This window comes from Apium graveolens, unplaced genomic scaffold, assembly GCF_009905375.1.
Source record: "Apium graveolens cultivar Ventura unplaced genomic scaffold, ASM990537v1 ctg742, whole genome shotgun sequence".
NCBI classification, from domain to species: domain Eukaryota; kingdom Viridiplantae; phylum Streptophyta; class Magnoliopsida; order Apiales; family Apiaceae; genus Apium; species Apium graveolens.
This window is the reverse complement of record NW_027420315.1, coordinates 92,833-104,858: the sequence shown is the minus strand read 5'-3', so window position 1 is coordinate 104,858 and position 12,026 is coordinate 92,833. Positions and strand designations below refer to the sequence as shown.

Below are 12,026 nucleotides of genomic sequence, written 5' to 3'. Positions count from 1 at the left end.
TTTAACATGAAGAAGTGTCTAGAATCGGATGACGAGTCAACCGTAGAATTTAAAAAGGTAGTAGTAAGACCTTGGAATACCTTCTCTCTCCTTATAACTTCTTTTGACATCTCTCAAAGAGAGGTAGCAATTGGAGGATATTATCCCTAACACTCGTTTTCAAACATGTTTGACTTTAAATATGTCAGAGGCTATCATGATGCCTACTTTCAGGATTTGATAGCTCCGTCAAGTTGTGATATTGGACTTCCACTTTTCTTATATGGTAGGTAGTTTTATTGGTGACATGACACCACTTGACCATTTTGTGCTAGAATTTGTTTTCTGGATTTAATTTCCTCCAGAAATATCATTTTTTTAAATCTTTTCGGTTTTGATCCGAGGATTGCCTTAACAAGGAATTTATAACCATTGATTATTTATTTGATTTTTAATTTCTTTCATATTCTTTTACTCTGACTGAGATGAACAACCTTATTTATAAGGGATCCCAGAACTCTCTGTCTGTGTGATAGAAGTTAGACGGGACGCCATCATTAGTGTGTTGTGTTTTACAATAAAGACTGATCACCTTTTATTGTAAATGTCAGAACTGAGACACACAACATCGGGTTAATTGGATCATATTGACCTCTCAGTTATTATTTCCTTTCAAGAATACTTATTCAAAAAATTCAGATTTTGGTAACCACAATCATGGTACACATGTTATGATATAAAATTCTATCCTTTCTTGAATTTCATGATTTTATTTTCTCAAATATTCGTAGGTATGTTTCAAGTTGAGATTAGTTATCCTGGTCAAGTTAAAAGTAAGGTTATATGATAGAGTATCGCGAGCAACTGTAAATTGCAATGCAGTTATAATATCAGTAACGTATAAAGAAGTCAACCATTTTCTTTCCCTCTCTCTTTCTCTTTCTTTGTTTCTCTATTACTATTTATTACTATCTATATCTCTCTTTTCTTTCTCGCTGTTAATAAAGATTTTTTTATTGAGAAAGTGGTTAATGGTATGTGGATGGAATAATGGTCAGAAGTGAAGCTCCCGTGATAATTATGTTATACAAGGAATCCAAGTTTTTATATGAGATTTTCAGAAATGTTGCTTATGTAATATTGGAAACTTGATAAGAAGATCCCTAATGTTCTCTTCTGTTGCTTCCGAGGACGTAATCCTTATAAAGAGGGTAGATTGTGATATCCTGGATTTTCAGCAATGAATATTATTTTTCCTTGAATATGCTTATGTGATTTTTCTTGATTTAGAAAAAATAAAATTATCTATATTTTATCTATGTTTGACGTATTCGTCTCATTAAATGGTAATGTGCTAATTGGTAGTTGGTCCCAAATCCTGTTATATTGTGAAAGTATTTAATTACTTTTAAATTTAAAAATTTTACCTGAATGCCGATTATTTTATCGATATCGATAAAGCTAAGTGTATTTTTCAGTCTTGGGGATCGAGTGTATATTTTACTCACCTCAATATTTTTTTGTGTCTGAAATATTATTTGGTATTTTAACCGTGTTCACCCGGGCATACGGTGATGTTTAAAAGTATTTAAATTAATATTTTCATCTATTTTGTTACGTGTTAAATGAATAATAATATGGTTAATATTATTTAAAATGTGTTTGGTCATGATTTAACTTGCAGTGGATTTGTATGTGGTCCTGTAAGGACCAGTGTATTTTTCGGATACTCATTACGTGTTTAAAATGCATTTGTATGAAATTACCCGTAATCTGGACGCGTGTTAAAGTGCGTTTTTATTGAAATACTTGTTTGATCTTATTTTGCGGGCGTTTGCATATATTATATGTGTTTTCAGGGTTTACTATTAATTTAGAAAATATTTTGGTTTTATAAAAATTATCGGACCGGCCCCCTATCAGGACGTAAAACCCCACAAAATCAGATTTTTATTTTTATAAAATCGTGGGACTTCCAAATATTTTATATATTTACATTTTGGGAATAATCATAATTTTAAGGAATTTTGGTATAAAATTTATATTTATTTGGTTAAATATCATTCCCGCTAATTATTAATTTTTGGCTAATTGTTTAAATGTTGTATTGATTTTAGTTTATAAATAAAGAACAATAAAACGTGTCACCACCCCAGACCCCACCCGCGCCCTACCCCTTCCTTACTTATCCGTTTTTTTCATTTCTTTCTCCTCCATATTACTCCCTCCTCTATCTCTCTTCTTGTTTTATATGTTTTCAATTTTCAAAAATTCATATCTTACAAATCGTTTCTCCAAATTCCAATTATTATATATATAAACGATGTGTGCTTCTATACCTACGCAAATGTATATATATTGCAAGGTTATGAGGAGACCATAAATTTTCGATTTTACCTCTGATATAAAAGTTAAAAACGGTTCAGGGGATGTAAAACAGAACGAAATTCAAAGTTAAAGGTGCAACTTGCAACGAAACATAATATAGACCCCAATTAAAAAATCGCTAAAGGAAATGAGTTATAAAGTGTCATTTACTCTATTTTCTTCTGTTTTCATTAGTAATTTACTGAAATGTCCCTACTTCCATTAAAGTTAATGGTCATCTTGGATGAAAAGTCATTAACGAGGTGCAAATAGAAGAGAAATTAATTATATGGGGTGCAAGTTGACAGAGAAAATAATGTAGACTCAAATCAAAAAAATGAAAATAAAAGTAGGTTACGAACTGCCAATTACTAAAATAAAAAGAATTTATTATTGAATAACTCACGAGTCAAAGATTTTTAAATTGAAATCCAAATTAAATATGTCGATCCATTTTATATCAATATATTTGACTTTAACAGTTTGCTTTAAAATATTATAATCCAAGATTTTAAAACGAGTTGGTAGCGGTTAAAAATTTTGGTGAGACTGGGGTGTTGAGTTCTCGATAATTTTAGGCCTTCTGACCACATGGGTTTTCTAATCAGGGTTTTACTATCCATCACTAGATCTATATTAGGAAACAAATTCGAAAAAGTGTATTTCAAAAGCAAACAAAAATTGAAAAATAACGTTGACGAGTACCCCCGTCCTACCCAAATATTTACATCGGGTTTGAGTACGAAGGTTTAAAAAATTGTAAATTAATGAAAAAAACTAATATTCTAAAATTCTCGATTAGACCCATCAATCCACCATTAATCCTTTACAAAGTACTACACCAATTGATTTTTGAAATATTTGAATAGAATCCTCACATAATGTGTTGGACTCGTCAAATTTTGATTGGAAACTCTGGTTCGAATCTGCGAATTTATGAAACATGGTTCAAAATTTATAACCGTTAAACCTAAATATTCTACAGTTGTTTCCAAAATTATTGTAACTATTGGTAGCTAAAATTAACTGGAATAAATTTATCTTTTACATAAATTTTAAGGCAAAATAATAGATTTCATTTATGTCATGAAATACAATCAAAATGTCAGTGAAATTGCACTTTTATGTATTTTGAAAAATATGACAGTTAAATTAAAGTAATTATTATCATTAACGACTTTACTTCCATAGGTGATTAAGAACATTATAATTTATTAAATACTTTGTTTTAATAAATAATAATTACTACAATTTTTAAATTTTTGACATATATTAGTATTACTTGGAGATCTTGAATTAGAAATTCTCGTTAAAATCTACAAATTTTTAAAACAACATATCATTTAGGTTCCAAAGTTATTAATTGATTGTTAGAAGTTGGTTGGAATAAATTTGATTTTAACGTTAAATTAAGTGCAAAATACTCGAGTTTATTTATGTCACGAATACGATCAAATATCATTACCTATCTTGAAATATATGTTTTTGAAATTACATAATTGCCATCATTTACGATTTAACTAATATAAGTTATTTAAAAAATCATATTTTTCAATTATTGTTTATTAATTACCATGCTGGTACAAACAACAATTGGTATAAATTTATACAAGTATAAGATTGCTTCTAGATTTTAAAATTTTTGTACAAACCTTATTTATATAACATAACAATTTTCTTTTTTCAAACTACCCCAAATTATTTGATGCAAAACATGAAAAACCTTATAAATATTTAATCACAAACTTACAAGTAAAAGATAATGATGAGGTATGTAAAGTGTGGGTTCAGGCCCAATACCATGAACCGCTAACGTCCACTGGAAATTGTTTTTCGTATGACCACGTGTAATAAAACAATTCCTCAGTTTCCAAAAAACTGCAAAAAGGATACGTCCAGCACCCAATCCTAGATACACAGCAGTGACTCTAGCAAAATGAAAAATCTTATAAATACCGAAAAAATATTCATTCCTACAGCCTCCAATATATTGCCGCATCTTTAGTTCAGTGTTCTTTTCCTACACAAACATAACAGCAGCAGCCATCTTGTTCAGTTCATATCTAGGGTTTTTGTCTGAAACAATGTTGAATCTCCCTGACTCTCTTTATCCTGATCCGATACAAGCTGACAACACTGTTATGTCGAATGGTGGTGCACCAATGGTCCCTGTGATGGTGCTAGCAAAGCTATTGATTGGCCTTCTGCTAGTGTAGAGGACTTGGTTGTGTTGCTTCGAGAACCTGAGCATCGCGAAAAGGCCATTTCATCTCTTACTCAGATTAAGGTCCATCATTTTTCTTCATTTATGAAGATTTTTGTTGCTTTATGTACATTTTTGTTTGTTTGTGTATGTTGTTAGGTGGAAATAATTCGCGCCCACCTTTTCTTTCCGCCGTTAGTGAAATTTTCATTCAGTTTTTAGTTCTACATTCCCCCCAATCCCAAAATTCTCCCCCCTTAACCAAATTTTGGTTCCCCCAAATCAATCTTCAGACACAACAAAATCAAACCTCTCTCTCTCGAAACTCTCTCTCTCTCGATCGAACCTCTCTCCCTTCACAATCTCTCTGAACTCCGGCCATCATCTCACCATCACAATCTCTCTCTCTCTCTCTCGAACTGGAACCTCTCTCTCTCTGAACCTCTCTCCGCTCTCAATCTCTCCGTTAAGCCTCTTTCAGTTAACCTATCTACTTCGGTATGTGTTGTATCTACTTGAATCGAACTGGTCTTCTCTGCATGAACACCAGTTTTAAAAGTTGAGGATTTTTGAATTCAAAACCCTAATTTTGTAAATTGGGGTTTTTTCTAATTCGAAACCCTTATTTTTTTTTAATTTAGTGTCTAAACTTGTTTCTTATACTTTTCTTCTTGTTGTATACAGGACCTAATCTGAGAAAAAGATTTAAAACTTTAGTTAATTTGGGTGTTTTTGGTTGTTCATTTGTATTTTTGTTTGTGTTTTTAATTTTTGTAAATTGTGTAAAGTTAACGATCCTTTCATGTCTACTGATTACATGGTATTCAATTCTTTCTTGTGATAATGAGCATGTTGGTAGCAAATTCCAGTATATATATTCCAGTATATATATATTTTTTTAAAATAACTAATAGTTTACTACTATTTTTTTATATCAGTGGTATATAGCTAATTATGTCAAGGGGAACTGTGTTGGATATCTAATTGTATGAATTTCCCTGTATGTTTTTGTTAACAAATTGTTGTCACTAATTTGTACATGTTCAGCATTTAATTATAGTTGCTTATTGGTTTCAGGAAGGTCACAAGGTATGCTTGAACGTCTATGACTTGAGTCAAGGAATGGCAAGGCAGTTGTCAATGACTTTTTTGGGTAAAGTTATAGAAGGCATTTGGTAAGTTCCTGATTGTTTTATTTGTCTTCCCTTTACATGTTCTTTGCCTGTGTAAGCTAAGATTCTATTTTCATGAAAATTTAGCTTTTTCTTTATGTTATGCATTTAATTCTGGCATTTTAGTATCTTAACTATTTCTTGTATTTTCTTCTCCATACTTGATCTATAATTTAATAGTTTGTTGATTTGGTTTTATAAGATGATTCACCATAATAAATTTACTGATTTAGTGTGCGAACTATGAAGTTCCTAGAAAAAATATTATAATAGCTGTTAATTTCTCTGGAACCTAAATTTCTGCATTAAGTCATCGGACTTTTTTTTTCTTGCTTGCTGGGCTAATAAGCTTGTACGCTTCTACTTTTTTCAGGCATACAGGAATAGTGGTTTATGGCACTGAATACTATTTCAGTGGTGGTGCAGCAAGCAGCTGTTGGAACTACACAATATGGAACACCTGTTCGAGTGGTTGATATTGGCAACATGGGCAACATGGGCAATCTCTTGCTTCTCACGAAGATGATCTTGTTTTTCCCTCTCCGGATTTTTCATCACAGGCTCTTGTCCCCTCTTTCCATAAGGTGTGTGTTTCCCTCCTTTCAATTTTTTATATATTAAGCATCATGTTCTGCTATAAACCATTCCAACTCTTGAAATTTACCAATAATACCTCTACTAATCATTGCTTACACTCACGTTTTGGTAACTATTTCAAATGACTTCAACCATTGTATTGTCAAGAATCAACAGTTCTAACTTGTGAATACTTCTTAATTTTTATTCTCTTTTTTTTTCTTATTTTGTATTTTGGTCAGTACATGGAAATGTACAAGATGTCAATCGAAGACCCAGCTGGGTTTTGGTCTGAAATTGCAGCTCAGTTTTACTGGAAATGTACATGGGATCCCAGTGTCTACTCTGGAAATCTTGATGTTAGGAAGGGCAATGTCAACATTAAGGTCTTCCTTTTTTAGAAAATTTGTTTTACTTGATTATTCTTGTTAACCCCTCCTCTTAGGTCTTTGGCTGATTTTTTAATTACTTTTGATCAGTGTTTTGAGGGTGGGATTACCAACATATGTTACAATTGCTTGGATAGAAACATTGAGTCTGAGAATGGTGACAAAATTGCAATTTATTGGGAAGGGAATGAGCCTGGTGCTGATGCCTCTTTGACATACACCCAGCTTCTTCAAAGGGTTTGCCAGGTTGATAACACACTATCTGCAAAGACATATTCATATAATGATGTGTAGCTGGATTCAGTTAAATAGTTTGCTTCATGTCTCTCTATAGCTTGCCAATTACTTGAAAGATATCGGTGTTAAAAAGGGTGATGCAGTTTTAATTTACTTACCCATGTTGATGGAATTACCAATAGCTATGCTTGCATGTGCTCGAATCGGTGCAGTCCACTCGGTATGATAAAAAGACCCATGTCCTTTGTTACTAGACTTCTGGTGCTTACAATCTGTGATGCCTTTGAACAAGCATTTATCGAAGTACTGCAAGTTTGATTTTTTCCAGGTTGTTTTTGCTGGATTCTCTGCTGAATCTGTTGCCCAAAGAATAAGTGATTGTAAACCAAAGGTACTGATAACTTGCAATGTTGTCATGCAAGGGTCTAAGCTGATACGTCTCAAACAGATTGTTGACGCTGCACTCACAGAATCATCGAAGAACGGTTCTCTTTAGGTATGTTTTCTTTTGTTAAAGAAAGACCGAGTACGTGAAATAGTGTAACTTGTTCGAGTCACAATATGAAATATGTGACCACTGATTGATTTGCTGATATGATTCTTTCTAGTTAGGGACTTGTTGATTCTGATACCTTACCACTAAATGTCTTGGAGTTTACAAGGTCCATCAAGATACCAAGGTTTTATCTGTGTTTTTGAACTCAGAAACAATTCGGGACAATCAAGTGGAGAATGTTGTCAAATTTATTTTACATCTAAAAATTAAGGGATTTCCTGTCCTGTACAGACGTTCCTCTCTGAGAAGAAGGGCCTTACAAAGGAGGAGATAGATGAAGGCCTGTATTCTTCTTCTTCATTTACACACCTTATAGAGTCCATTTTTAAATATATCTCTCATTTTTTATCATCAACAGTTCAGATAAGTAATTTTACTATTCTTAATCATGAAAACATCTTGTTTCCGATGGCAGGATCAAACCCCACCAGTTTCAACTGGTCAAGCAGTAGGAGGTAACTTATTTAATTCAAATCCAGGCTTCATTTTTAGTAATGTTGGGAAAATTCTTAGGGGATGGGTAATAGTCTTATTAATTGAGTTTTAGCCATTATGTATATTAATGTAGACGGGAATCCGAATTCATCAATTTTGCAAAAGATCAAGCTTTGCAACCCGCAGCAGATACTCCTATTATCACTATTTCTAATGCAGGGACCTTGGCGCAATATCGATTAGGATGGAAATAAGCTCTTCTTGCTGTGGGTTTACTGGCTATTTCAGGTGCTGAGACCGCTTTGGTTTTTATGGTACTTGGGTAACCCAAGTTGGGTTGGAGCAGTATCCTGTTTTTTTGGGTGAAAATGCACAATACATATCGCGAAAATTTTGTCTCTCATATACTTTAACAATATTAACACATTGCATGTGTACTACATAATCTTCTTTTATGAAGGTTCCTTGTGTTTCCCTTTTGTTATCTGTTAAATTTCTTGCCACAGGTATAAATATTCTAGAGGCTTACTCTATCAGGTTACACTATTTTGTTTCAGAATGCTGTTGTTCCTAGACTAAAGTCTTGGATTCACAAGGTTAGATCAGAAAAAGAAGAGGATCTTTTAACGAAAACAAATAAAGAAACAAGCTTGGCAGCTACTGATGTGGCAAGAGCAAGCCAGGATATGTTGATTTTCACAGACGGAGGTCGATACTCGGCTTTGATGAGTGTTCTTTCTTTGCTGCTAGCATTTTCGAAATAAGTTTATCTTTTTCTTTGTGCTTTAATGATTTAGGTTACCTACTCCCATACATGATGGATACTGAACATGTAACAACATTTATAGCTGACATTTTTGAGTCCATGCAGAGGTACAATACTTTGAGGACCTTATGAATCTTCTAGGAGCACAAGTAAGGGAAATAAAATCAATGAGTGATTCCATAGGGGTAATTCAAAATTTCCTTATTCTAAACTGCTTACAGTAGTTATTATTGCTAAAAGGAATTGGCTGTACATAGTTGCTTGTATCGGTTATGTTGTCATACTCAACAAATATCATCGGTGAATCTGTGCATTTCTTGTCACAAACGTCCTTAATTTAAAACTAGTTTTATATAAGTTTGCATTTTCGTACTTGCCATATATTTTTAAGGGAGCTTTTGCTCTTTAGAATGCCAGAAATCATTGTTCTAAATCTACTCCAGTTATAAACAGGTGGTTAACTAGGTCATCAATTTTGATGACAAGTTCCACCTCATCTTTTAACTTGAGAGGCGATTATGTTGTGCTCTTTTTAATAATCTGTGTTATTTCAATCCAGGAATTCATAGTCTGCAGTTAATAATCATATTTGACCTTGTAGTTCACCTGCTAGTCCTGAAACTCAAATAGTATAAATGATATTCTTGTTGATTAAAACAATAATGAGAGCCTGCACTTGCTAAGAAACTCATGCTACCTAGGTAAATAATTGTCTGAACGTTGGAATAATATTAATTTTTTTGTCTGAATGTTGTTGTTTGACTTGGTTTGGAAGTGTAGCAAAGTTTCTTGAGTTGTTCTAGGATATGTTATTGATGATTTCTCTCACTTCTTCCTCTAATGCTTCTGAAAATGCTTCCTCTAAGTTGACTGTTAAATTCTTTTACATATGTCTTTTTGGGTATGCAGCACCCATGTGGTTGATTTGATCGTGCACATGGCATATGTCCAGTAAGTGGGGGATCGTATTTGCTTGCTTGGGATAAAGCGGCTTGCTCATCTTGTCCTCTGCAGTTGTTGAGATGTCTAAATAATGGGAACTTGTATGGGCCCTCGCTGCCTTGTGTAGAGAGGATTTGTGTCTCAGATTTTGAAGAGTGTTCAAAACGGGATAGTGAAAAAACTGTCTTACAATTTTCATTGGACTGAATGTCTTCAGTTGGTTTCTGGAGAATGTAATAGTTTAGATTTCAGATCATATGTTTTACTATTTTGGTTGACGTTCTCAGACAACAATTACACAATTAGTGATGTAAAACTTTACAAAATTTGGTCTATAAACTTCTTACACATCACTTTCAATTAAGAGAAGCTGATGTCAAAAAAGATAATGTACATCACTTTAAGGTAAAAAACTGATGTCAAAGAAATCCAAGTTCAAATTTAAATGAAATATAGAAATCACTTTGTTTAAGATTAAACTGATGTCAAGTAACATTATAAACATCACTTTTAACCAAACAAAACTGATGTCAAAAAAATACAATGTACATCAGTTTCAGACAAACAACTGATGTTAAAGACTAACATGTTCAAGTCTAAATGATACATAGACATCACTTCATTCTAGAAAACACTGATGTCTATACACTAAATTAGACATCACCTTTCATTAAAGAAAGAGATGTTTAATATGTCATTTTACATCACCTCTGTCAAAATTATAAATGTTTTTGTGACAAAAAACATAGCTCAATATATGTTTAATATGTTTTAATAGGTGTAATTTACTTATTAAATAATTTTGTTATAGCATTTTTTGTAAAAAATCATCACATAGACATCAGTATTTTTCACTAAAATCGATGTTTTTGTGACAAAAAACATAGCTCATGATATGTTTAACATGTTTAATTAGGTGTAATTTTGTTATTAAATAATTTATTTATAGCATTTTATGTAAATAATCAACACATAGACATCTATTTTTTTAACTAAAATCGATGTCTAATCGAGTATGGACATCGGGTATTCACCGATGTCTAGAATAGACATCACTGACATCAACATCGGTTGGGAAACAGCATAGACATCGGTCAAAAAGCGATGTCTATAGACTTTTTTCTTGTAGTGTCAAGCGAAGAAAGACAAAGAAAAGAGCAGTCAAGATGGTCAAGCCTGTCAAACTTCAATCCAAGTCAGTGGCCAAACCCAAGCCAATTGTCAACAAGAGAGATCACTACACCATAGATGACCTATCGCAATAGTTTGATCATGAGTGTTACAACTTAATGTTACATTAGCTATGCTCATCTTTGTCTACTCCAACAATACATATTTGATGTTACCGTAGCCTTTCCAACATGTTACTATAGATCAAAAATGTTAGTGAAATTGTGTTACCATAGGGTATTAACATATAAAATAATATCATTTTACAAAATAATAAATATATGTATAATATCTAAATTCAAATTAATTAACTTTGCAATATATTTAAGTAATAGTTTTCAAATATAAATTTAGTAATAAGTTAATAAACATATTTTTGGTTAAAATATTAAATTAATAGAATATTTTTAATTTATAAAATTATTCTTTAAAAAAATACAGATAATCCTATTATTTAATTTTTAAAATTTATTAATTTTGATAAATTTAATTTGTTGCTTAAATTTATAAAATTTAGTGAATGATATTATTTTCAAATAATTTGGTTACAATTTGTAATGATAATGTTTTTTTTAAAAAATAAAATACAAAATAGAAGGTGAATTGGACAAACCCGCTAAGATTTGGGCTAAATATTGGACAAGCGGCAATTTATTTTCACAGGCGGTACTTTAAAAATTTTGAACAAGCCAAAATACTATATCAAAAGGCTCACTCTGTCAGTCTTTATCTCTCTCAATTCGTTCTCTTCCGTTAACCTTCGTATCATTCTCTACATTTTCTCCCGTTTAAGGTTATAATAAAGTCGATTTATTCAAGAAAAAGCTTAACATTCACAGATCTATGGATTTAGGGCTGCTTGTACATATTCAAGCTTAAAAAAATTAGGGTTTTTATTTAAATTGGGGGTTTTCGTGTTTTATTTTTTTTGTTAAATTGTCAAATTAATTGATTTTATCTCTTTGTTATAGGGTTAGTCTGGTTTGCTTTGTGTCTAATAATTTATGAGATTGGGCTTATCTTGCGCTTCTACAGGTACTCCTCCCTCTAATATATTTGTATGTACTCTCTCTATCCCTCTCTCTTTGAATTTGTGTATGTGTTTGTAATTTTATGATGAAAACTTCTTCTCTCAGGCACAGTAGTGATTAAACAATGGTTAACTTGGATAAACTTGTAATTATGGAGCTTTTAATAGATTTTTGGACCAAGTAATAATACAATTATGTAGGAA

General features: G+C 32.0%; 1 protein-coding gene and 1 long non-coding RNA gene across 2 annotated transcripts; both read left to right on the top strand.

The window, feature by feature from the left end:
* Positions 1 to 6,214: 6,214 nt before the first annotated feature.
* On the top strand, positions 6,215 to 7,386 carry LOC141704112 (acetyl-coenzyme A synthetase, chloroplastic/glyoxysomal-like). The gene is made up of 4 exons (XM_074507428.1): positions 6,215 to 6,305; positions 6,540 to 6,683; positions 6,777 to 7,143; positions 7,252 to 7,386. The coding sequence occupies exons 2-3, from the start codon at positions 6,543 to 6,545 to the stop codon at positions 6,978 to 6,980; spliced, it is 345 nt and encodes a 114-aa protein (XP_074363529.1). The 5' UTR covers positions 6,215 to 6,305; positions 6,540 to 6,542; the 3' UTR covers positions 6,981 to 7,143; positions 7,252 to 7,386.
* A 200-nt stretch (positions 7,387 to 7,586) lies between these two features.
* On the top strand, positions 7,587 to 9,819 carry LOC141704113 (uncharacterized). The gene is made up of 3 exons (XR_012567837.1): positions 7,587 to 8,622; positions 8,786 to 8,865; positions 9,590 to 9,819. It is a non-coding gene; the product is annotated as an uncharacterized LOC141704113 (long non-coding RNA).
* The last annotated feature ends 2,207 nt before the right edge of the window (positions 9,820 to 12,026 follow it).